We start from the raw sequence: 27,578 nt of genomic DNA on the forward strand, positions 1-27,578 counted from the left end.
GATTCTCAATTGGATTGAGGTCTGGACTTTGACTAGGCCATTCCAACACATTTTAATGTTTCCCCTTAAACCACTTGAGTGTTGCTTTAGCAGTATGCTTCGGCTCATTGTCCTGCAGGAATGTGAACCTCCGTCCCAGTCTCAAATCACAGGCAGGCTGACACAGGTTTTGCTCAAGAATATCCCCGTATTTAGCATCATCCATCTTTCCCTCAACTCGAACCAGTTTCCTAGTCCCTGCTGCTGAAAAACATGATAGTGTTCTTGGGGTGATGGGATGTGTTGGGTTTGCGCCAGACATAGCATTCTCCTTGGTGGCCGAAAAGATCAATTTTAGTCTCATCTGACCAGAGCACCTTCCTCCATACATTTGGGGAATCGCCCACATGCCTTTTGGCAAACTCAAAATGTGAATTCTTATTTTTATCATTGAGTAATGTTTTTTTTCACTCCTCCATAAAGCTTAGCTCTATGGAGTGTACGGCTTATTGTGATCCTATGGACAGATACTCAAGTCTCTGCTGTGAAACTCTGCAACTCCTTCAGGGTCTCTGTGCTGCCTCTCTGATTAATGCCCTCCTTGCCCGGTCTGTGAGTTTTAGTGGGCGGCCCTCTCTTGGCAGGTTTGTTGTGGTAACATGTTTTTTCTCTTTGAAGATGATGGATTTGATGGTGCTCCAGGGGATCATCAAAGATTTGGATATTTTTTTATAACCCAACCCTGACTTGTACTTCTCAACAACTTTGTCATGGTGTGATGCCTCTTGCTTATTGGTGTTGCAGCCTCTGGGGCCTTTCAGAAAAGGTGTGTGTATACTGACAGGTCATGTGACACTTAGGGGCAGATTTATCAAAGGTCAAGGTGAATTTTCGAATGAAAAAAATTTGAATTTTGAGCTATTTTTTGTGTACTTCGACTAGGGAATAGTCCAAATTTTCAGAAATTTAAATATCGAAATGTATCATGTACTGTCTCTTTAAAAAATTAACCGACCATTTGCCATCTAAAAACTGGCGAATTGCTGTTTTAGCCTATGGGGGACCTCCTAGAACCCATTTGGAGTCAATTGGTGAACTTTGATAAATCAAAGGTTTTTTTGGGAAAAACTTCCAATCGAATTAGATTGAATGCACTATTATGTATGGATGATTCAAATTCGGCCGAATATGCACCTATTTGATTAAAAACTGACCTTTTTGACCAAAAAAAACTTTGACATAATTTCGTTTGGTCTTTTTGAATTCGAATGTTTAAGTTTTTTCAATTCAAAATTCGACTCTTGATAAATATGCCCCTTAGATTGCACACAGGTGGACTTCATTTCACTTATTATGTGACTTTTGAAGGTTATTGGTTGCACCAGGATTTTTTAGGGGCTTCATGGCAAAGGAGGTGAATACATATGCACATGCCAATTTTCAGTTTTTATTTTTTTTTAATTCTTTTTTATATATATTTTCTCATTTCACTTCACCAACTTAGACTATTTTGTGCAGATCCATCACATAAAATAAGATTAAGAAACATTTAAATTACAGGTTGGAATGTAACGAAATAGGTAAAAAGCCAAGGGGGGTGAATACTTTTGCAAGGTATATATATATATATATATATATATATATATATATATATATATATATATATACCTTGCAAAAGTATTCATCCCCTTGGCTTTATACCTATTTTGTTACATTCCAACCTGTAATATATGTGTATATATATATATATATATATCTATATATATATATAGATATATATATAGATATATATATATGAAAAAGCTTGCACTCACAGGTCTTATCAAATAATATAAAGGTATTTATTAGAAGACAATAACAACTGCCGTTTCGGCTAACACTTTAGACTTTCTCCGTCAGTTGTTTTTGTCATCATTTATTTATATAGTGCTGTCAAGATAGTGCTTTATATATATATATATATATATATATATATATATATATATATATATATATATATATATATATAATTATTTCTTGGAGTGCCCGCACCTCTGACAGTAGTTAATTGGAGGTGCTTGATCAATATTTGTGATATAGGTGATAAAGGATCCGCACTCTCATTTTCAAAGTATAGCAACTTTTATTTATCGCATTACAATCCGACGTTTCGGTCCCTCCTGGGGACCTTTCTCAAGGATGAGAAAGGTCCCCAGGAGGGACCGAAACATCGGATTGTAATGCGCATATATGGACTATCAATAACCTTGCTTCATTTCTGTGGATTTTTCCATTCCTTCAGATATAAATTCCTTAGTATTATATCTAATAATAATAATATTATATTATAAATCTTGTAGCATAGAACAAATGGTTCCAAAGTAATAGTGCAAAATAAAGATGAAGCTGTAACTTCTTTTTCATTGGTATGGTGCCCAAGGTTGCCTTGAGCTGGGTTGATCCCAGTGTCCGCCCATGGCTTGTAGATACTTTTTCTGTGAAAATGAATGACATCATATAATTTGGTTGCCTAATCTGGTTTAGTTTATTGCTAACTTGCTCCCTCCTTGCTCATGTATTAAGATTATTTTTAATGTACAGCATAGTAACGGGCGTCTTATTATAACGGAATAGTCACAGTGAATTCCTAAAATTTTAAAATATATGTTACAAATAAACTGCATTAAGATGGCTATAATATAATAGCAAAGGAAACACACACATGGCAACGAGTATAACGCTCTTCTTGTTGGGGAGTTCCTTTCTACCATAAAGAATCAGATACATAAGGTTGGAGCACAATGACATGTGACAAGTATAAAAAAAAAGTCATACACTGAGCTGACAATGAAATATAATGATGGATTTTGCTTCATGTGAACACATTTTCCGTGGTCATTGCCCCATTGAGCAGATAAAAATGTGGATGTCATTAACTGGAATTAATTGCGTATTTCTATATTATTTTCCAACTCACAAACAATACATTACTCTTGCAGGGGACAACAGTGGATGGGCAAATATTTTTTATGAAGTCCACGGAAAAACCAATGATGTCCTTGAACCACAAGAATGTTGTAAGTACCTTAGCATAACAATGTGTAGCCAACGTTTTACTGAACTCTACGGTGCAGATTTATCAAGGGTTGAATTGAAAATTTGAATCTTTAAATTAGCAATGCACCAAATCCATTATTTTGGATTCTGCCAAACCCCCGAATCCTTCACGAAAGATTCGGCCGTATACAAAACCAAATCCTTATTTGCATTTGCAAATTATGGATGGGAAGGGGTAAACATTTTTTACTTCTGTGTTTTGTGACAAAAAGTCATTCCATCCCCGCCCCTAATTTGCATATGCAAATTAGGATTTGGTTCGGCCGAATTAGAATCCTGCTGAAAAAGGGCAAATCCCGAATCAAATCCTAGATTTGGTGCATCCCTACTTTAAATTCGAATTTCAAGTTTATTTTAGTGTAATTTGACTAGGGAATAGTCCAAATTCAATTTGAAATGTATCATGTACTGTCCCTTAATGAATTTGAATTTGACTATTCACCATCTAAAACCTACAATCGATTGTAAAAAAAAATTTAATCGAATTTGATTCACCCATTTTTAAAAAATGTTATTATTTTTTTATTTAATAAATTTTGATTGGTCGTTTTTTTTAATTTGGAGTTGACGGGAGTTGATGGGAGTTGATTGGAGTTTTTAGAAACTCCCATAAACTCGAAATTCGACCCTTGATAAATCTGCCCCTAAAGGTAGGCAAATACCAGGCTAATACAGTACAAGAAAGCTGATGTTAATCATTTTTCACACCAATAATTTAGACAAATGTAAATTTCGTGGGATAACTAGTTATGTAATTAATTTGGATTTTAAAAAAAGTTGTTCTCCAAATGACCCCTAGGGCATACACATAGGGGCAGTTTATCAAGGGTCGAATTGAAAACTCAAATTTTTAAATTCGAATTTTGAGTTTATTTTAACGTAATTTGACTAGGTATAGTCCAAATTCAATTTGAATTTAAAAAAACCTCTATATTCAAATTTTGAAATTTATCATGTACTGTCCTTTAAGAATTTTAATTAGACTATTCACCATCTAAAACCTGCTAAATTGGTGTTTTAGCCTGTGGCGGACCTCCTGCAATCAATTTGGAGTGGTTTCGTGGACTTTTGAAAAAAAAACAAAAAAGCAAATTTTTTTAAAAAATCTCATTGCATCACAAGCTTATAAGTTACTTAGAATTCAGGTAGCATCATTCTATGTTTCTGTGATAGACAGCTATCCTGGTAGGCATAATAAACAGGCTCAGTTTATAAAGAACAATTTGGGTTATTACATCAGTTCATGGAAAAATCATTTAATTAGAGATCATAATTTAGCAGTTTCTACTTAATTAAACTGTTTATTAATCATTGTATTCACAGTCATCTAGTTCTGCTTTTTTATTAGTCAGTTGGCGTACAGTGTCTCCCGTGTTGTTATTAGCTGCCCATTCATCTTCCTCCTGAGCCAGATTGAGCTTAGGTGTACTATGAGTCATATATATTAATATCACCATGCCCTGTTAAATGAACATATTTGCTTAACAGCTTTTTATTATTACCTGCAGAATGAGGCTATATTTACTGCAAATTAGCCATTCTAATAAGGATGTATCTGGTTTTAAAGGGTTACAGTCAAACCTAGTTTTGTTAATTCTGTTTATATAGTAAGGGGCAGATTTATTAATGTTCATGTTTTTTACTTTCCTCGAATCAAACCTTTTAGCTCTAAAAATTGTGTATTAGAATATTTACTATAAACCACAAAATTTGCCGTTCTTAAGGGGCAGATTTATCAAAGGTCGAGGTGAATTTTCAAATTCAAAAAATTGTGTGTACTTCGACTAGGGAATAGTCCAAGTTCGATTCGAAAAAATTTGAAAATTCAAATATCGAAATTTATCATGTACTTTCAACCTGCCGAATTGCTGCTTTAGCCTATTCGGGACATACTAGAACCTATTTGGAGTCAATTGGTGGACTTTGAAAAAGTTTTTTTGGGGAAAAAGTTTGATTCCAATTCAATTGAATGCACTATTACTTCAATTTGTATGATTTGAATTTGGCCGAATATGAACCTATTCGATTGAAAATGGACCTATTTGGGCAAAAAAAATTTGACTTAATTTTGGTTGGTCTTTTTGAATTAGAAATTTCGAAGTTTTTCAAATTCGAAATTCAACCCTTGATAAATATGCCCCTAAGTGTATAAAGTAGGAACAACTCTTAGGGGGTTATTTACTAAAATCTGAATTTATTTATTAATAAAAAAAACATAACCAAACTCCCATGCCCGATTTTAAATTATTTATTAATAAGAAAAGTCAATTCAATCAGATTGCGGAAAAAGTCAATAAAATCGAGCGATTTGGGTTTCACGCTCGAATTTTTCAGGCTTTTTCCAAATTTTCAGGTTTTTTTCCTGAATCACTCAAATTTTCGCCCTAAAAAGTCACATTTTCTGGCTAAACCCAGAGCAGGCCACTAAAACTTCAAATTGAGATAGGTGTCTCTCCCATTGACTTCTACAGGACCTCGACAGGTCTGAGCTGGAGGATTCTCAAATTCGGGCTTTTTGCAGCATAGGGGTATAATAAATCTTGAAGAATTTGAGGTTTTTTCTCCTCTAAAATTTTGAGTTTTCTAGTGAGATTTTAACACTGGGATTTTACTAAATAACCTCCTATTTGTCATATTTTTATTCATTCTGCATATTTAATTGTTATTGCTTGTTATATTCTATTTTTTTTCATAAATAGACATTTGTGATTTTTTTAAAATGTCAGAAAAAACTTCTAAAACTACAGAATTAGAATTTTGATGAATTTTGATGAAAATGCATTACAAACATGTTGCATACTACCAACATGTCAATAAAACTTTATTGTATGCATGTACATGAAATAGGGATGCACCGAATCCAGGATTCGGTTCGGGATTTGGCCAGGATTTGGCCTTTTTCAGAAGGATTCAGATTCGACCAATCCTTCGAACCAAATCCCAATTTGCATGTGCAAATTAAAGGCGGGGAGGGAAATCACATGACTTTTTGTCGCAAAACAAGGAAGTAAAAAATGTTTTCCCCTTCCTACCCCTATTTGCATATGCAAATTAGGATTCGGATTCGATTCGGAATTTGGCGGAATCTTTCGAAAAGGATTCAGGGGTTTGGCCGAATGCATATATTGGATTCGGTGCATCCCTAACATGAAGGGACACAAATGGTACAAGTTAAATCAGCACAGCTCAGCAGCTGTTGTCTCGTATGATTCTCATTTGAAATCAAGATTTTTGCCCCCTGTAATCAATTTAAATCAGAGACTGATCCACAGCAGCCTCTTGTTATTCTTGATAAATCTCCAAATGTGATCCTCAGTTAGGAAAACAAATACCGATTATTTCCAAGATGTGTTTTTTCATACAGGACATTCCAACAGAAATACTGTACTACACTCCTAAATATATATACAGTTTCACCGGCTCCTAATGAAATTGGCCCTAGTGTGTGTGTGAAGGGAATAGGGACCTTAGATTGTAAGATCCATGGGGACAGGGACTGATGTGAATGATGTATCAACATGTCGACACAGCATAAATTAGAGATACTGATGAAAACAATACTTGCTGCATTACTGAAATAAATAATGTAACTGTATACGTTGATGTCTTCTTCTAGGTCTCTCCAGGTTCCCAGAAAGCTGTGAGTGCAAAGACACTGAGCTGGAGTGTGTAGATGTCGATTTAGAAGCGGTACCGTACGTCTCCAGCAATGTAACACTTTTGTAAGTACTTGCAAACTTGTTTCAGAATAATGGCCAACACAAGGCGTTTGGGCTCATTTAGACTCACAGAAAAATTGCTGGTATTGACACCATTTATTAAAGGTATTTGTACCTAAGCACATTCCTTGCCCTTGTAAATATTATGGTGCCCACCTAGTCTGTCGGAGGAATCACTAACACGTTCTCCTATTGACACCCTGGAGCAACCACCACCATGAAGGCAAGTTCAGATCTGCTCATAGCCACATTTACATTGGGATTATGGGGAAAACATTGCATTATGTGTAAGAAACATAGTGAATTGAGTCCAAATTTGCACTTGGAAAACTTTACTTGTGCTAAATGAGCCCTTTTATTTTCTGTTGAGTCATTGTTTTGTATTTCTCTAATTGCATGTATTTCTGTCTCTTATAACGAATCCCATGTTTGCACCTCCATGTGTAGTACACAACACGTGCACACAGCACAGACAGGTAATTTAGGAGAGAGCATTTAAGGCTGACAGCTGCTGTTGTCATCTTTCAGTAGGCTGGGATGTCTGCATATACGTAAAGGGCAACTGAAGCCTCTTACATTAAACATGACATTACAGGTTCACTCTTTGTAGGACATCTGCTTAACCTTCTTGAAGGTGGCAACACTGATGCTGCATGCTGTTCTTCCTTCAACCAGCTCTAGGTCTTGGTCCGCAAACAAAAAGGGCTAGAACACAGTGTGTTCATCTATGGCACGAGATTCATGGAAACACTAGAAATAGCCAACCAAACGAGAGAGATAATATGAGGTCAGAATGTTGCCAAGGGCACTGGTGTTGATGCCTTAGGGATGCTTTGCATGTAGGGTTAGTGTTATGCTTTATGAGGAGAGTATAACAGTGCTTTATTAGCAGGCTCTCATGCAGCCATTACACAACAGTAACTTTCACTTTTAAGCTGTCCAGGAAGTATGTACAGTATGGCTTGAGCACAGTGACATCTACAGGCCATTTGTATAAACACCACAGTTAGGACTTCCGTTTTGGTGCCAAAGGAGATGGAGGCAGGGTAACAGGGTTCCGCAAAAAGCCCTAAGATTTGGCAGCTTAATCTGCTTTTTTACATTTATTACATCCGGTAGTGAGCTCCGGTGAAAAGGGAGGTGTCTGGGACCTGGCAGATTTAGCAATATACCCTCACTTTGGTTTCGGACTTTGACACGACTGACAGACTTTGGCAGTTACAGGGTGCGCCTTGTTGAGCTCTCTGTCAAGCTCATTTGATTCAAAGAAATTATTGCTTTGTTCTATATTAAGGACTGTCTTCAGGATCTTGAGTGACTGTGTGCACATGTAAAGTTGGGCTGGCAGAGGCTTGTCTTTCAGTCTCAAGAATATTGGATTTATTTCATACTGTGCAACCAATGGTGGATGAATGGTTTCACGCTTAAGTGTTGTGACTGAGAGTGGGAAAAGTATTAACGATCACTGTTGGCACCTATAATTACTTTTACCAACAACTATCTCTATGGTATTTGGCATGATTTCTGATTGTGTGTCTGCCTTTATGAAGTTTAGTGAATTTATATTTGTGCTACCCGGCTGGTATCGACTTAAGATACTTCATTCCTGCATTAGAGAGTGAAGTATAGGTTGTGGAGAGGGGAAACCAGACTATTTAAGAAATTTGTTTTTCTGCTCATGAATCTTTAAGAATAAAAGAGGAGAAGAAAAAAGGAGGATAAAAAGGAAAAGGGGAAAAAACAATTAATTTTAAAAAAATTAAAAAGTCAATAATAGCAGAAGAATAAAGGAGTAGGAACAGATTAATAGAAGAGGAGAAATAAGAAATTATTCCTGGCATAGCAATGATCTGGTTTGGTTAAAGGAAAGAGGAGAATGGATTCTTTAGGCTCAGCTATATCATTCTTCTAAACATAATGGCATCACTTACGAAAAAGGAAACAGACTTAAGCCATCACAAAAATCAGAACAGGATCTTTCTGGCAATTCCTCTTTCTCCACCATCAAAAGACTCTGCAAATGGAGATCACCTTCTTTTTTTTTCTTTTGGTATTTATCATCACACAACATCATCACACAAAGTCACACAACAATGTCAGCTACACAGACCCCTTACCCCGTCACTAGGATGTTGCCCCACTCACCTTCTTATTGCTGCAGAGGTTGCTAGATTAATTAACCCCCTTACCCCTTAAAAGGGTTGTTAACTTTTTACTATGATTTGCAATTGGTTTTCAATTTTTATTATTTGTGGTTTTTGAGTTATATAGCTTTTTATGCAGCAGCTCTCCAGGTTGCAATTTCAAGCAAACTGGTTGCTAGGGTCTATAGGGGTAAAAAGCTTCTCAGTGCAAAATAGATCAAAAAGGCAGGAATTTTGAATAAGAAACTGGAACAGAGGAGAGGCCTGCATAGAAAGATGAGTAATAAAAATAGCAATAACAATACTTTTTAGCCTTAAAGAGCATTTGTTTTTTAGATGGGGTCAGTGACCCCCATTTGAAATCTGAAAAGAAAATTTCTGTCTAAAGAGGCTGCTCGTTTTGTCTCTCTATTGTAAAAACAACACTGTTTCTTCTTATGCAAAAACTTCTAAGTTTAGCAAAGAAGACTTTAGAGAAATCTTCGCAAGACCATGGATCTTATCGTCCTGAATCTTCATCATTCTCCTGCTCCAAATCCTATTAAGGCAAATATCCAAAGGAACTATCTCAAAGAAATAGATCCAGATCTCCACATTCTCCATAAAATAATTCTTCTCTACAACTGGATGATAATAATATGATTTTCTAGGTTTATGTGTGACTTTTTCTTTCAGGGTGAATTTATGGAAGCTGTGTACCTTGGATTTCTCCTTTAATGAGGGAAGTGTTAGTCCTCTATTTCCTAGGATTAAAGGAAGTCAGGTGTTCTATACTTTTTTAGCTAGCTGATAAAATAAGCCTCAATTTACTAAGTTCTTTTGTTTATATCTAATTTTTTTGTTCCTGTTTTTTTCTTTTTATCACGTTCAAGTCTTATATTTCTGGCACTAATTGGTGCTTTACTGACTGTCAAGTTTCTATTGTTCTCAGAGTTAAGATGGCCACATAGAAGTTAAAAGTCCCTTTTACTTTTAGTATTATTTTTGATGTGTAGTGCCACTTAACTTGAATAGCCTTGATATAATTTCCTGGAATGTCAATGTCTTAAATCATTTTCCAAAGAGGAACACGATCCTGAAACGCCTTAGTAAGCCAAGATAGCTATTTTACAAGAATCACGTTTAAACAGATAATTAGAAACTTTTTAAGGAATGGGTAGGTGAAATGGTATATTGGTATAGCTGCGGTCAAAAAGAAAAGTGGGGTTGCAATTTTATTTTGGAACATTTTAAATGTTGAAATTGTCCATACTGAGAAAGACAAAGAGAGTAGACTTGTATTAGCTGAAGTTATGATTAGGGATAGACCCTGGTATTTGATTTCTGTTTATGCCCCTAACAAAGATAGGGAAGGGTCTTTCCCAGATTCAAAGGATTTCAATGCTACCAAAGAAAATATAGTTGTTGGGAAATTTTAATGAGGTACATCACACATGGAAGGTTTTCTATCCCTCTGAAAAAGATTTTACCTCTTTTTCCCCCATTATCATCAAGTCGGTACAATGATTAATTTTTTTTTTGTTTCTAATGAAATAATATTGATAAGATGAGTCAAATTTATATTACCCTATTGAGCAGACCATGCTCCCGTTTCGACTAATTTTCTTTATTTACAAGATTCAAGAGCTTTATTCCTTGGTCTTTCCCATATTTTTTGTTAGACCAGTTTCATTAAGATGCTAGAGAATAGAAAGAAAGAAGTGTCACTCAGATAATGCAGCTCTTTTTTTGGGAAACGTAGTAGTCGGTAGTGAGGGGAGAAATAACAGCGTTTTAAAGAAGTATTCAGAAAAGGGTTAATTCTGAGTTGTTAGCACTCAATAGAATACTCAATAGAATATTGTATGACTCATATCTTAAATCTTGATGAGCTGAAATCATGGAAAATATTAAGAGATAAATTCTTTAATTCTTTCCCAAAGGCCAAATTTAATAACCTAAGCAACAAAGCGAATATATTTCTATCAAATATTACTAAATGTTGGTAAAAAAAATATAATTTAGTTAAACTTAAGGATGAAAACATTATATTTACTGTATTTTTAAGAAATATTTTCAATCTCTTTATTCTCCCTTGGAACTGAGAGAAAAGTTCTTTAGGAATCTTTCCTTTCCTCAAATTTCCTCTAGTCAGTTGGAATCTCTAAATCATTTAATGTCCCCAGACGAGGTCATTAGCACAATTACATTTCTAAAACTTGGTAAAGCTTGTGGCCCAGATGGTTTACCATCTTCCATTTATACGTCTTTAAATTACGCTCAATTTATGTGCAATTTGTTTAATGACGTTTTGTGGGAAAGGCAACCTCTTTTCAACTGGTTTGTTATCAAATCTGAGACTCATTCCCAAGGAAATAATACTGCCTCTTATAGACCCGTCTTTCTCTTAAACCAGAATATAAAAATGTAATCCAAGATTCTAACAGATAGATTATAGATCTGAGAAACAAATAGATGCTGAGAATTCTTTTGATAATATCCTCTGGGTTCATCTGTTTACTTTTTAAGTCAATTTGGTTTTCAGGGTCACTTTGTCAATTTTGTAGAATACTTTTATTTCTCACCTACATAGTGGTGGCTTCTTTTTGAGGGGGTCCAGATTAATAACACTCAAATTTAAACTATGGCCTTTGTGGATGATCTTTTACTAGTAGTGGAGAACCATAATTATTCCTTACATAAAATACTAAACATTTTAGATTCTTTTGGGAAGTTTTCTGGGTACAAAGTCAACCCAGATAAAACTGAAATTTTTAATATTTCTGGGTCCATTTTTTTTTTTGATGTTTAAAATATTTTATTTGATTTTCATATTAAACAAACAAAATCAGAATGACAACAAATATTATGCAGATGAAGAAAATATGTTGCATACGAGACAATGGCATGATATTATCAAAACTGTATACCATTCAAGAAAACGAACAAAAACTAACTAAAATGAACTAAGCCAGTGGATGTACATGTAATTTAAAGAAAGAAAGAAAAAGCCCATTCATCGTCTGGAATGTTGGATAGGTCTTCTTACAATTGAAGAAACCACATTATTTGATCACCAGCATTGGAGTTACAGATTTCAAAATAAGGAGACCAAATCCGCCTAAAATAATCTTTGGAATTACTTCCTTTAGTTTTAGTTATTAAGGCTTCTTGTCAACTAAGCTGGTTCATATAAGAAATGATGTCCGATAATGAGGGGGGTTCCTTTTGAAGCCAGAAATTACATAAAGCTTTCCTAGAAGCAGCTAGAAAAAATGAAGTTAATAATTTACTCTCATGGGAGATAATATTTGATTTAGGAGTTGCAGAAAGCATATTGATATCTAGATGCAGTAAAGCAAAACACGGAGATAGTTTAATTTTTATCTTCAGTCTAGAATTCAAAAAATTTGTGACTTTCCTCCAAAATAGGTTAATTTTTGGACAGAACCATAAATAATGGAAAAGTGAGACATTAGTCACATTTAGGACAAAATGATATAGGACTATTGGATGAACTTTTAGAAAACATTTTTTCATATCCCAAATGGATAAGCTTAAAGTGTTGTATCCTCCAACTCTCAGCCAAAATTAATTTATTATAAGTATTAATAGATTTCACCAAATCTGAGGGAGAGACTTGGGTCCATTTTTAATTTATTAATGAAGACATTTCTTTTGAGGAGGCCAAAGGATTTTTTAATATACTTGTTGTAAAGATTCCGGTGGATCTCTCTAGATCATATTAATTAAATTTGTCTCCTGCTATTGAATATGTAATCCATAAATGCAAGAAATGGAAAGATATACCTTTAAATTTAAAAGGGAGGACTTTTTTTCAAAATGCTTGTTTTTCCCAAATTAATTTATTACCTTATTAATCTGCCTTTATTACTTAAACCCTCAGATATTAATTCATTGAACGCATCTCTTTTATCATTTATTTGGAGTTCTAAGAAACCAAAGATTGCTCTGTCCAAACTGTAATTCCTCTCCTTAAAATGGGGTTTTAGTCTAACAGATTTCAAGAAATTCAATATTGCTTCTATTCTACGTTATGCAATGGAATGGACTGGAGGTGGTGCAGTATACTAATCCTGAAATTGAATCTTGGCATTCTTCTCATGGTCACATATTTTCAATTGTCCATAAAAAAATGGAGTTTAATTCCTATCTATTTTAAAGGTAACCCTCTTTACAGAGATTCTATCTATGTCTGGAAATTTCTTTTTAAAAGTCCCGGTTTTGATCACCGTTTTACCTTTTTTATTTAGGAGGAAGGGAAACTCTTATCTTGGGAAGTACTGCAGAGAATGTATAACCTTACTGAGGAGGAGAGAGTTTTATATTTCCAAGTTAAAGAATGTTTGAGATTGTACCATAATACCTGGTCTTTAGCTCCAAGGAAACATAGTTTAGCTCATTTGCTTCATAAACTTGAATCACCTTTTTATATTAATATTATTTTAACTCCAAAAACCTTTTGGATTTTTTTTCTAAAGGAGGTAATCCTTTAAATGTTTCTGCTGTGAAATGTTCTAAGTATCTCAATTGCCAAATTACCTCGGTTCAGCTTATCAGAGCTCTAAAAAATGATAATCAAAGGTTTGGTGCAGAAAATTGAAGATTGCAACATTTTAAGATGATTCATATGGGATATGGTTGTTGCTATAAAAACATGGATGATTTCAAATACATTTCTTTTTTTCCAAAATGTGATACAGAAAACATTGACATATTTCATTATTTTTGGTCCTTTAATCTTGCAACAATGGAAGGAAAATTAAATTACATCCCATGTTTGCTTTACTTGATTGAGTAGATGTAAATATCTATCTAATATCTTTATTAACTTCAAGTAATAATAAATAGTTATTTAATCTCTTACATTTATTCACGAGTTCCATGAGAAAACTCATCTCTCTTGCTGGATTAAATCAGAAGTTTCTTCTGCCCATGAAGTTCTCTCTTCATTGAGTCACTTGAGTTTTCAAGAAACTTTTCGTTAAAACTTTAGGAATATAAAGTCTAATGCTATCTTTTATTCTCTAGTTATTTAGATATTTTTGATAGTTCTAAAAATGATCTTTTTGCTTGTTTGTGTCAGGGCTCCTAGCGGAGAAGTCCGGACCAAGGAGGAAGCTCAGGATAAAGTCCAAAAAGGGATCAGATAAAGCCAAAAGGGATCAGAAGCAATCATAGTCAATTTCCAGGCAATAGTTTGAAGGCAGGCAGAAAGGGATTGTGGAAACAGATTCAGGCAAGAGTCAAAGTCCAGAAAGGCAATCATAAACAATTAAGGAACACCCAGGAATCAAGGTAGCAATTCCTATAATCGAGCATTGAACCCGTGACCTCCTTATGTTAAATTTTCATGCTGGCCACGTGACATCATCGCACCGGCATCAGGGGCGCCGCCATCTTGAGTGCAATGCTGCCAGAGATGGGAGTGCCATCAGGCACTCCTGACAGTTTGGGTTTTAGAAGGGAAGCATGTTTGACTTTTCTACAACGGCCTAACTCCAGGAATCAATATTATGTTTTGTTTAATTTTCTTGTTCAACTGGATTATTTTCAGTGGCCTTGCTTTTTATTTGGCTAGTTTATGGAAAATTAATTTAAAAAAAGATAATAAGTACATTTAGGGTTATACTAATCATTCCTAAAAGACTGTTTAAAGCTACAAAGATATTTTTTGGAAGATCCTTTAGTTTTCCTTTGGGAAACACTCTCAAGAACTACAGCTAGCACTAATCTTTAGCCAGTCAAGGTACCAGTAATAAATATATATGTATGCCACTGATCTCTCTATAACATACATAATATTCTATAAAATACTTGAAATACTTGCTGCAGTTTGCCACTAGTAAGAGAAGAAAGAGTAGAAAGAGAACTGGGTGCAAGCAGTTTCAGGTCTTTTGATCATTGTACAGTAGTTCTCCTTGTTTCTGGTGGGACCAGTGATGTCCACGATGGTCATGTGACCATATTGTTTTCCTGATAAAACCTGCATTCTCATATTTTACATTGTAGTCTAACACTATAAATATATATATATATATTTTTTTTTTTTTTTTTTTTCTCCAAAATGAGTGCACTCAAACCACAAAACATCAATGCCTAGGTGCAGGTTACCAGTCGCTACGAGAGTGACATTAAAAGATCACTTACCCCAGGAGGTCGGAGTGTAGGGCTTTACATCTCATTGTTGATCTACACCGTGTTGGGCCACTGGCAAAGGCGACGACAATAAGATATAAAGCCCTACACTCCGACCTCCTGGGGTAAGTGATCTTTTAATGTCACTCTGGTAGCGACTGGGGTGACAGCGCCAATTATACTTTGGCTTTTAACTTCACAGTGATATGCACGGGATGGGAGAGCCACTTACTGAAAGCACACAGGCACAGTTTGGAGTAACAGTGGTTACTAGATTTTCTTTATTTAAACACACTCGATATAATAGCATTCCAAGATTCATTAGTATAGTAGGGGTGAAGGTCTCACACTGATGATGTCACACTCACCTGTGATGGTCTTACACTAATGATGTCACACTCACCTGTGATGGTCTCACACTGATGATGTCACTCTCACCTGTTTGGAGCCATTTTTTCACTTTAAAAAGGCATCACTGTAATGGAGTTTGCACTTCCTGAAGACGGCTCGGGTAGAGGAGCTGAAACTTTGAAATAAACTTTTTTTTGTGTTTATTTGAAGTCCTTGGAGTGCGGTTTGGGATTATTGATATTATATATATATATATATATATATATATATATATATATATATATATATATATATATATATATATATATATACTGTATATTTATTTATATATAAAATGAGAATACTGTCTTAATCAGAATTTCCTTGGCCATTTTTCTTAGATCTCTAAAGCAAAACAAGATTCATGCCCTTCCAGATGAAGTTTTCATTGGCTATCATGATTTAACCAAGCTGTAAGTATGACAACAAATTACAACTGCTGAGTAATAAAACAGGGACTTTTGAAATTACATATTTCCACTACACGATCAGTTATTTCATTTGAATTTATCACAAGAAAATGTGGCATGCCTCAGGCAAGAGCACCGTCACGCTGCTGATTTAAGGTTCCCTTTAACTGGCAAGCATCAGTGGATATAACTGGTGTTATAGATCAAAAGAAATGAGCCTTTTAATATTATAGATGAGTTACTGTGGATTTGGATGAAGAAAATGGGAATTAATATTGGTAAAAGATAAGATGCACTTTGGTTTACTAGAGAATTTGTACAGAATAGTGGAGCATTTGTGGCATAGACATGATTCTATGATTTCCACAACCTTTGTTTTATTCATTTTTTTAATAATGGGACTATTATTTATTTTACATAAATGGCTGATCCAATATTAATTTAACTGAATGTGATATGGTCCCACTAACCATTCTAAATTATATTAATGAATGGCCATAGGCACCATGGTACTTCACTCTTATTGGACATCACCCAGAAACATTGTTATGGGCTAATATTTTGAATTACAAGTTGTGACACTATTTTAAAGGCCTACTCTCTTTATGCACCTGATTCCTCTTTCTCTTGGGGCTTGTTTTTTCCTCTACTTTTTGTGTTTACATGTGTTAATAACAATAACAAAACCTAAAATATGTGCACAGGCATTTCTTATACTGTTTTTTTTCTGCCTGTGAATTATCACTTCCCTGACATTGTATATATTTATATCTATAATATTCACTATAATACACTATACACTATAATATACAGAAAGCTCCAAATTACAGCATGTTCATCTTCCATAGACTCCATTTTAATTAAATAATTCACATTTTTAAAAATGATTTCCTTTTTCTCTTTCTCTTTAATAATAAAACAGTAGCTTGTACTTGATCCAAACTAAGATATAATTAATCCTTATTGGAAGCAAAACCAGCCTATTGGGTTTATTTAATGTTTACATGATTTTATAATAGACTTAAGGTATAACAGTCTAAATTATGGAAAGGTCCATTATCGAAAACCCCAGGTCCCAAGCATTCTGAATAACAGGTCCCCTATCCTAGTTTATGTATTTGGAAGGTAGAGAGCAGTTAAAATTGAATTTATGCCTTAGTCACCAAGAGTTATCTATGTAAGGACCTATCTATACTTGCATAAGGAGAAGACTAGTAGCTCTTCTGTCCATTACATTAATGTGGCCTCTTCCATTCCAAGCAGTAAGCTCCCCATATGCCCCTCTTTCCTTTCATATACAGTATGTTATAAGTTTAAATTAAAAAATAAATAAATATATAACATTCTAATAGATTCACCGAAGAACTTAATCTCATTAATTGTATTTACCCTTAGGTTTCTTCAACACAACTGTTTGAGAAATATATCCCAGAAGGCCTTTTTTGGATTGTACCATCTACAACGACTGTAAGTAATTCCCTGTATATATTTCTTGTACAGGTATAGGTTACTTTATCCGGAAACCCGTTATTCAGAAAGCTCCGAATTACGAAGGGGGCTGTCTCCTATAGACTCTATTTTATTCAAATAATCCAAATTTATAAAAATTATTTTCTTTTTTTCTGTAATAATAAAACAGCACATTGTACTTTACCCAAACTAAAATATAATTAAATCAGAATATTTGCGTTTATTTAATGTTTACATGATTTTCTAGTAGACAAGGTAGAAAGATCCAAATTACAGAAAGATCAATTATCCAGTAAACTCCAGGTCCCAAGCATTCTGGATAACAGGTCCCATACCTGTATTAAACAGAGATTCTATCAACGCACAACTGTTTCATACCATTTTATGTATGTATATTTCATGTGTATAGTAGTACTTGTGTTTGCAGTGCTATACCAATAATGAGTAATACATTTTAGTGGGGCTTATAATATTGCACAGTTCAGCAGGAAAATTTAGAAGAGAGGAAGGTAAACAGAAACAGCACAAAGAAAATTCTTATGTTTCAGGGGAAATAAAAACATAGATTTCTTTTTAATAATGGCAATTCTTTCTCTCTCCTTGAATTAATTCGATAATGATGGCAATGATGGCTTTTACTTTATCATATATATTGATGCACGTCTAAATCATCTTGTACAGAAAAGTCTATTACTGCTGTGCACTTTCATTTCTACTTTACTTTCCCACATAGGAACAGATAATACGTGCAGAATAATGCCATTTACGCGCCGGAGTAAAACATGCAATGCTTGTTAGTTTCTAACTGGGGACAAGCCGACTCATTGGCAAGCTCAGGGAGGTGAAAGCCTTGATTAGTTCTATTAACGGGCCTTTAAAACCTGTCAGGCTTAGCGCAAAATAAATTAGTAATAAAAAAAGGGGCTGTTTTACACCTGAAAAGTCACCAATGTGACTTACATTCAGGGAATCAGTAATTTGTAGACAAAAAACTGTCAATGCTATTTCACAAAACATATTGTTTGCCCCATTGTGCCTGTAACTATTAGTCCGGTGAGTCTTATATTGGTGTTAACTAACCCAACATAAATCCACGTGGGCAAGTTGTTTAGACCCCTTTTCCAGAAAACCAAGGGGCAGATTTACTAGAGGGCGAAGTGGCAGTCGCTAGCGGAAATTCGCCAGAAATCCAATCCTCAGGGACATCGCCAATTCACTAATAGGCGCAGATGACAATTCGCTTGCTAGACTAGTTCGTTCGCACTCTATCGCCAGGCGACTTTTCACTCAGACGAATGGTCACTAAAGTGCGGATTTTACTGAACGTTACTTCTTTCGCCAGAGTTGACTTTACCACCTCAGACCAGGCAAAATGCTAAAATGAAGCTAGATTTTCCTCTGTCTTATGTCACTTTCATCATCTCCTGTCTGCCAAAAATGCATTAAAGTTAAAAAAATGCAATGCTGGTGACTTTTCCTTTTCTTAAGCGGGATCTTCTGCAAAAGTCCTAACTTGAACTTTTTTGGGTTAACATTTTTAACATTTAAGGGCCATGGAACATTCATTTTACTTTGGACTCATGTCTAGGGCATTATATGATCTCTTTTGTCTTTATTAAGGTTCCTTGGACATTTGTAATAAAAAGTGGCCGCTTAAAGCATTTGCACCAACTTCTCAAATAAAGACGTCCATACAACTTTAATGTACCCGTCCTATTCAAATTGACCTAAGCACAAGATGATTAGCACTTTTCGCTAGGCATAAACGAATGCTAGCGAATCTTCTCTATGAAATGCTCGCACTGAAGAAGAATTACTAACGAAAAGTCAACAGCGTTTGGCGCCCAGGACGCAACTTCACATTTTTGTGAATTAGTGTAGTGGTCACTGGCAACAATTCACCCTTCAGTAAATCTGCCACTATGTTTCCAGTATTTAATGTGCCTGAGCCTATATCTGTAACTTGGTATATATTAAAGAAATCTGACAAATCTGCCAAACTATACAGTTTAAAGTAGGTAGGCTCTGTTTAAATAGCCCATCATGGTAACGTACACACAACCAATTACATCAAACATGCAGTCTATTAGTGATGTATGGAGCTACGGGTCAATCGGGTTTGGGCCAACTTCTGCACAATCTTCATGCGTGGGTTTAGGCTGAAGTTTACCATGTGCCCATCCTGCACATCACCTTACAATGCCCCCCCTTCTACCTCCATTTGCTGCTTTATATAGGCTCACCCCTGCATGCCTTGCCCCTACAATGGTCAGAGTGGGAGGAGCAGGTGCGGCCCTAAATAAAGAGGAATGCCGGGTTAGGGTTGGGTGCGGATTATGAAGGGGCAGGTTAGGGTCGGGGGTATGGATATACTTTTTTTGTCAACCTGCAAATCACTACTGTCTATGTCATTATGATACTCACAGCTGTACTGATACACAAAAATACCACAAATGTGTTTACAAATGAACAGACACATTATATAGCACAGGTAAGGGATCAATTATCAAGAAACCCCTTTATCCAGAAAGCTCTGAATTGCAGAAAGTCATCTCCAATAGACTCCATTTTATTCATGCATTTAACATTTTTAAATTGTATTTCCTTTTTCTCTGTAATAATATAACCCTAATTTACAGCACAGTGCCTCCACCTAGGGAACACTGAGGAGCACACCTCAGGGGGGTTCCACTAGGAAAAATAAAGCACACAAGTTTGCAATGAAACAAATATAACTTTATGTAAAACTGTATTGAAAGAACTTGGGCAATCTAATACACACTCCTGCACAGGGGACACATGGCACATACCTAACTCACTATTAGGTGTCACTCTGACTGTCTCTCCAACACAGTCCATTTTATTATCACAGTCCCAATCCTCTGGAAGTGGTTAATGACCACACAGTTCAGTTAAAATGGAATGTCCCTTCCCAAGAGCTCTTATACCCCAGGTAGTGCTACCTTTCCCAAAAAGTACCTCTCCTTTCGGAACTTAGCAGCTGCTCCCAAGTGGCAGGTGAATGTACAAAACCTGTCCTCAAACTGGGGCCCCACTATTGTATCCTTGCCAATATCCTCCCTTGGGTGGCTCACTCACTGGAGTGGTCTCAGAGGCAGTCACACTGGAGATTGCAGCATGATCAATCTCACCAGTGGCACCTTTCGACTCCTGAGTCTCTAGCAGCTTGGCAGGGAACAGGATGGGTTCTGTCTGTACTTCTAGCGATGCAGAACTCTCAACTAAAACTGCACAGCATGAAACAGCAGCCTGTCTTCACTCCTGGACAGTCCCACACATGCTGGTTCTGGCAAGATGCTGGAGCGCTTTTATAAACTTTCTCTATCGCAACCACTTGCAATTGGCGCCAAACCCAGGCTCTTCATGGATCCTCCTCTTTTTCCCAGATAGTCTCTGGAGCTTCCAACCACTCGGTCACTCCCCTGTATGTAACCGGGCTCAGTGATGTCACAGGCAGAACAGGGGGAAGGTGTGTCTGATCCCCTACAATAATAAAACAGTACCTTGATCTAAACTGAGATATAATTAATAATTATTAGAGGCAAAATAATCCTATTGTGTTAATTCATGTATAAATGATATTTTAGTAGACTTAAGATATGGAGATCCAAATTACAGAAAAATCCCTTACCTGAAAATCCCCAAGACCTGAGCATTCTATATAACAGGTCCCATACCTTTAGTATAAAGCACAAACAGTGAGCAATGGTCTGCACTAACAAAGGAAATGTGATGGGACTAGGGATGCACAAATCTACTATTTTGGATTCGGCCGAACCCCTGAATCCTTCCTGAAAGATTCGGCTGAATACCGAACTGAATCCGAATCAAAATTTCCATATGCAAATTAGGGATGGGAAGGTGAAAACATTTATTACTTCCTTGTTTTGTGACAAATTACGATTCAGTATGACAGGGCAGGAGGATTCCGCCAAATCGGAATCCTGCTGAGAAAGGCTGAATCCTGGCCAGATTTCGAAATTAATCCAGGTTCGGTGCATCCCTAGAAGGGACAGTATAGGAGATCAAACACTGGCTCTTCAAGCTGCATGATCCACTTTAGATGTTCTTTTAAGGGAGACAAGAGAAACCTATGAAGTTTAATTGTGATTATGACATTATTAGTCATTATTAGAAGCAAGAGTGTATTCTCATTTTATCCTTGGCTACGGCTCAGGCTGTAGCCAAAGAGCCAACCCAGGTCAGAGCTTTTCATCACATTGAAAGTATGGAACAAACACAAGTGTAGTCACACAAGGGCAAGCCGGCTTTTGTCATTCCAACCCCTTCAGCTCATTTATTAAAGAATTTCTTAATTAATTCCAATCTTGATTGTCCTTGAAATGCCACACTAAACCATCAGATCAGTAATGGCAGCATTTTTTACATACCCTAATTACACCTTACTTTCATTATCTAGGGACAAAAATGCTCAGCTTTTCCCAGCTTATTAATATTAATTATAGGGAAGAAGAAGAGTGCATACCCCAATGAAGAAAAATCTCTGGAATAGTCTTGCAGGCATTCTCTTAAAGAGATTTTCTTTTCATGTTGCAGTTACCTGAGTAACAACTGTATCAGCTATCTACAACAAGGAATATTCAGCCACTTGCGTGAACTCAAATGGTTGTAAGTATGGAACTTATTTATAAATTTAATTTTAACTAGATACGATTCAAGCAAATAGGGAGTTTTGATATAAAAACAATGTTAAAGTAGATTACTATTATTGCTAAGATGGATATTATTTCCCTTAAACTGCCACCTGTGACCTGTCAGTTAATATCCTTGAGTAGCAACTCGGGACAGGCAGCCATTTTGACTGTCACTTGAAGCACCTAAAGGGGTGGTTTAAGATAACTTTTAGTATGTTTTAGAATGGCCAATTCTAAGCAATTTTTCAATTTGTCTTCATTATTTTATTTTCTTTTATAGTTTTTTAATTATTTGTCTTCTGACACTTTCCAACTTTTAAATAGGAGGTCACTCACCCCCATCTAAAAAGTAAATGATCTGTAAGGCTACAAATATATTTATTGCTATTTTTTATTACTCGTCTTTCTATTCAGGCCTCTCCTATTCATATTCCTTTTCGAATCAGTCCCAGATTGAAATTGCAAACTGGAGAGCTGCTGAATAAAAAACTAAATAACAAAAAAAACACAAATAATAAAAAATGAAAACCAGTTGCAAATTGTCTCAGAATATCACTCTCTACATTGGTGGTCCCCAACCAGTAGCTCATGAGCAAAACAATGCTTACCAACCCCTGATGTTGCTCTCAGTGGCCTCAAAGCAGGTGCTTATTTTTTTTTAATTCCAGGGGGCAAGTTTTGGTTGCATAAAAAACAGGTGTACTGCCAAACAGAGCCTCCTATAGGCTAACAGTCCTCATAAGGGCTACCAAATAGCCAATCATAGCCTTTATTTGGCATTCTCAGGAACGTTTGGATGCTTGTGTTGCTCCCCAACTCTTTTTACTTTGGAGTGTGGCTCAAGGGTAAAAGAAGTTGGGGATCCCTGCTCTGCACTCAAAGGTAAAAAACCCCTTTAAAATTCCTCATATGGTTTAATCAAAAACTGCCATTTCAGTGTTCAGCAAGTGTTTGACAAGTAGTATTAAGTTGTGCATTTAGATTGATATGAAACAAATATTGTATTACACTTGTTGCTCTCTCATTAATATTAAAGAAGTTCGTTCATTGTAATATTTATCAAATTTCTACTTTTTCACTAGATTATCACTAGATGGTCCTGTGTTTTTAATTGTTAATACTAATAATAATAATTTATTATGGTTAATATTTTATTATTTTCATTACTATGTTTATTATTTAGACATTTACATTTGATGCAATGACTCACCAGCAGTATTCCATTCAATGAACTGAACAAAGCTTCCTTTAAACAGTGCAATAATCAAGCATATAGGGTAGAAATGTTGTACATTATGTTTTGTGCTTCTGTACCAGCCCAAGGCAACCACAGCCCTTTAGCAGTAAAGATCTGTGTCTCCAAAGATGCCCCAGTAGCTCCCCATCTCATTTTCTGCTGATTCACTGCACATGCTCTGTGCTGCTGTCACTTACTGAGCTTAGGGACCCACTCACAATATACTGAATATATGAAATAAAAAAGTCATACAAGGCTGATTAGGAATTAATTCAAATTCACTTTGCGTGACAGCTCATGGCAGCATGAACCTTTTTTCTGCTTGATGAATTGTGATGACCCCTAAGCTTTGCTTCTAAACAGCTGCCCAGACTACATTGAGCATGTGCGTGTCACTGACACTCCTAAAAAAATCCAACATAGTGAGCTCAACTTTACAGGCCTGGATCATGATTGTTATAGGGCTTCTGAACTTCTGGACTGGTTGCATTCTCTTGCTAAATTATATTTTGCAAAATATTGTCTTGGTTTCATTGACTCTGCATATATGTGGCATAATTATGCAAAAGTATACTGTATCTGCATGTTGACATGTTTAAAGCTATTTTAAACAATTGGCAAATCCCATAAAGTTGTACGTCTTTATATGAACTTCATCTGTAAACAGCAGAATCCTAGGACAATTTGCATTTATTTTTTATTTATTGTGTGTTTTTAATTATATACATTTTTGTTTGTGTATTTGGGATTTCAATTGCTATTTGATGGGTCAGTGGGGTAGGGGCATTTGCAGTGAGATTTTTTTTAATCCAAATGGAAAATGTATAGTAAAAGTCAAAATAAAAATAAAAGTAAAAACACACATTTGTGTTTTTTGATTGCCTGGGTAAGTGATCCTGTCATTTTCCATTGCAGTCATGAAAGATACAATAGTAAGGCTAATAAATCAAGAACAAGTTTATAAAGTTACTTAAATAGCTTCATCTATATCATCCAACATTAGAGGGTTAGCTTCAAAGTATTAGCGATGTGCTGGTCAGCCCGAAAACCCACAGGACCCGTGGGTTTATCTGTGGGTTGGGCAGGTTTATGGATGACACACATTTTGCGGGTTCGGGTTGGGCTCTTCTTCCGCTCTCCCTGCAGCCTCCATTTATAGGTGCATGCTTGCCCTGCCCCCTTTCATGAAGTCAGAGATGGGCGGGTCGGTGCATGTCTATAAATGGAGGTGCTGGCCGGGTAAGGTTCAGGTAAGAGTTGGGAGTGGGCAGGTTGGGGTTGCATGTGGGTTGAATTTTTGTTGACCCGCACATCACTACAAGGTATCCCTTATTATACAGAGCTTAGAGTATTTTGGTACTGTATAGTAATGTCAAAATCTAAAATACCATTGAGAGAACAAAATATCTTACTGAACTGTTTCAGTTACCTTTTGCTTTAAAACTTTCTTCTAGAATCCTGGATGAGAACCCAATAATTAGAATTTCACAGGATATTTTTGCTGGATTGAAATCCCTGTTTTTTCTGTAAGTAGCATTTCAATATATTTCCATTACTTCAACAATAAACCTTTTCTTTGCTGTATGGCCTTTGCCCATCTGCTCCCTGGCAGAACACCATTAAATCCGCATGCCTCTTCCCCTGCTTGGCCCTCACAGTTGTGGAGGAAGAAGTGATGGTGTTAAAACTACAATTTACATTTTGACAAATGAAGTTAAAGTGGATTTAACATAACTGCACTACTCACTTAGTAATTTCACCAGGTGGTGGCAGATAAGAGGTACAGTAGGCATGCAGATACCAGTATGGAGACTTGTAAAGGCTTAAGATCACCAACTATGAGATACCTCCTAGTGGTCCAGATCCCCTGCAATGAAAGCCTCTACAGGATAGCTGTGTATCTCCTCGAATGAGGATTAATAAAATGAAAGTAGATCTCCCAGTCTATCAATCCTTGAAGGAGCCAAATGCTGCTTTTGCTAAATTGTCCTGTCTTACACCCTTGGGTTTACTATGACATGAGCTGTAACTGTCACTAACAAAATCTTGTTTATGGGACCCCTACTTCCCAGCTTTATATATGGTTGGTTCCCTTAAGCCATAACTTCTTTACTGGGACCTTCTGCTCCCAAGCTACCCATCAGCCAAATAGAATGACATTCTGAAAACTAAAAATACTGTTAGCATTATGTTGTTACCAGCATTGCCCATAATTCTAAAAACAGAGAAATCAACTTTAAGTATGATGTAGAGAGTGATATCTTGAGACAATTTGCAATAGGTTTTCATTTCTTATTATTTGTGTTTTTCTAGTTATTTAGCTTTTTATTCAGCAGCTCTCTACTTTGCAATTTCAGCCACTTTGTTGCTAGGGGGTCCAAATTACCCCATGCTCCCTCTGTGGTTACACCACTAGAAACGCACATTATTTTATTTGCGGGTGGGATGACGCTGCAGGTTCTTTACTTTTTAGTTATTGTATTTGTTTGCAGTTAAAGTCTTGTGGTCTAAATATCACCTATCTTAATTGTCTTCTATTTAGGTCAATGATAAACAATTCTCTGGAAGCCCTTCCTCAAAGGCTGTGTGCCCAGATGCCACTTATCAACTGGATGTAAGTGTCTGAGCTGATTAATAGAAACCTCCATCACGTGGCCCTCAGGTGCAAGAATAGCAATGCTAAAAGTGCATAAATTATTCTCTCGCACTGCTTGTATTTTAAAAATATATATCTATAGCTAAGTATAAATGAATACAGGTATGGGATCCATTATCCGGAAACCTTTTATCTAGAACGTTTCGAATAACAAAAAGGCTTCATTTTACCTAAATCACATTTCTAAAAATTATTTTCTTTTCTTCTGTAATAATCAGTACAGTAACTTGTACTTGATCCAAACTACTATAAATAATTAACATCTGTAGAAATAAGTCAAATCATTTGGACTCATGCTCAACAGTTATTTCTACAGATTTACCATGACCTGGATGAATGAGAATCTTCACAAACATAGGTATAGGACCTGTTATCCAGAATGCTCGGGACCTGGGGTTTTCCGGAGAACAGATCTTTACATAATTTGGATCTTCATACCTTAAGTCTACTAGAAAATCATGTAAACATTAAATAACCCCAATAGGCTGGTTTTGCTTCCAGTAAATATTAATTATATCTTAGTTGGAATCCAGTAAAGATACTGTTTTATTATTACAGAGAAAAAGGGAAAAAAATAAAATCGGATTGTTTGGATAAAATCGAGTCTATGGATAATTATCCCTTACCTGTAGAATGAGCAATGGCAATCATTGTTGCTTTTGCATGTGAGTACCTTAAGCTTAAAAATATTACAATTCAGTCCAAGTGTCACTCAAAGCATCTATTCACTATTTTTTATGAACAGGCATGGGATTCATTATACAGAAAGCTCCAAATTACGGGAAGGCCATGTCTCAAAAACTCAATTTTATCCAAACAATCCACATTTTTAAAACTGATTACCTTTTTCTCTGTAATAATAAAACAGTACCTTGTTCTTGATGCCAACTAAGATCCAATTAATCCTTATTAAGGACAGAACAATCCTATTGGGTTTGTTTCATGTTTAAATGTTTTTTTTTTGGTGGACTGATGGTATGGAGACCCAAATTACTGAAGGGCCCCCTTATCCGGAATAACCCAGGTCCCGAGCATTCTGGATAATAGGTTCCAAACCTGTATATGGTTTACAATAAAGCGAAGTGCTGCTTTATAGCTAGAAAGGGTTTGATATTGGTGAGGATGAAAATAAATTGGTCCCAACTATAATTAATTCTGGTCTTTTAATTCTTCCCTGTGGCTGTGGTATTAATAATGAAAGCTCATTGGTTTATTGGCAAGTCTCACCTGCATTTGCCAGTTCAACGTGGCCCAGGAATGAATGGACTGCATTAAATCATGCATTGCCTTATGTCACAACGCATAAAAAAAGCCAGCGCAGGGGAATGAATGAGTGAATGCTTGTCTGTAACAAACCTAAAGGGAACGTCAACCCAAACAAAATATTTTTGCCTAATAAAAGAAAACTAAGCAACTTTGCAATGTACATTCATTAGAATTCTATGGTGTTTAAGTTATGTGTATATGTATTTCTATTGAAAGTAGGGATGCACCGAATCCACTGTTTGGGATTTGGCCGAATCCTTGGTAAACGATTCGGCCGAATACTGAACCGAATCCGAATCCTAATTTGCATATGCGAATTAGGGGCAGGAAAGTTAAAAGTGGGAAAAATGTATTTATCTGTTGTGATAAAAAAAGTCACGTGATTTCCCTATCCGCC

General features: G+C 35.9%; 1 protein-coding gene across 2 annotated transcripts in view; it reads left to right on the forward strand.

Moving 5' to 3' along the window:
- Window positions 1-27,578, forward strand: part of rxfp2.L (relaxin family peptide receptor 2 L homeolog) — a 163,553-nt gene that overhangs the window by 111,988 nt on the left and 23,987 nt on the right. Inside the window, exons 3-9 of one of the 2 annotated variants that reach the window (XM_041582648.1) lie at window positions 2,958-3,035; window positions 6,692-6,797; window positions 15,808-15,879; window positions 17,272-17,343; window positions 21,925-21,996; window positions 24,714-24,785; window positions 25,802-25,873. In XM_041582648.1, coding sequence (XP_041438582.1) covers window positions 2,958-3,035; window positions 6,692-6,797; window positions 15,808-15,879; window positions 17,272-17,343; window positions 21,925-21,996; window positions 24,714-24,785; window positions 25,802-25,873 — 544 coding nt within the window. Of the gene's footprint in view, window positions 1-2,575; window positions 3,036-6,691; window positions 6,798-15,807; window positions 15,880-17,271; window positions 17,344-21,924; window positions 21,997-24,713; window positions 24,786-25,801; window positions 25,874-27,578 lie in introns of those variants that run through there. The other variant, XM_041582647.1, reaches the window with a different exon arrangement.

This window comes from Xenopus laevis, chromosome 2L (genome assembly GCF_017654675.1).
Source record: "Xenopus laevis strain J_2021 chromosome 2L, Xenopus_laevis_v10.1, whole genome shotgun sequence".
NCBI classification, from domain to species: domain Eukaryota; kingdom Metazoa; phylum Chordata; class Amphibia; order Anura; family Pipidae; genus Xenopus; species Xenopus laevis.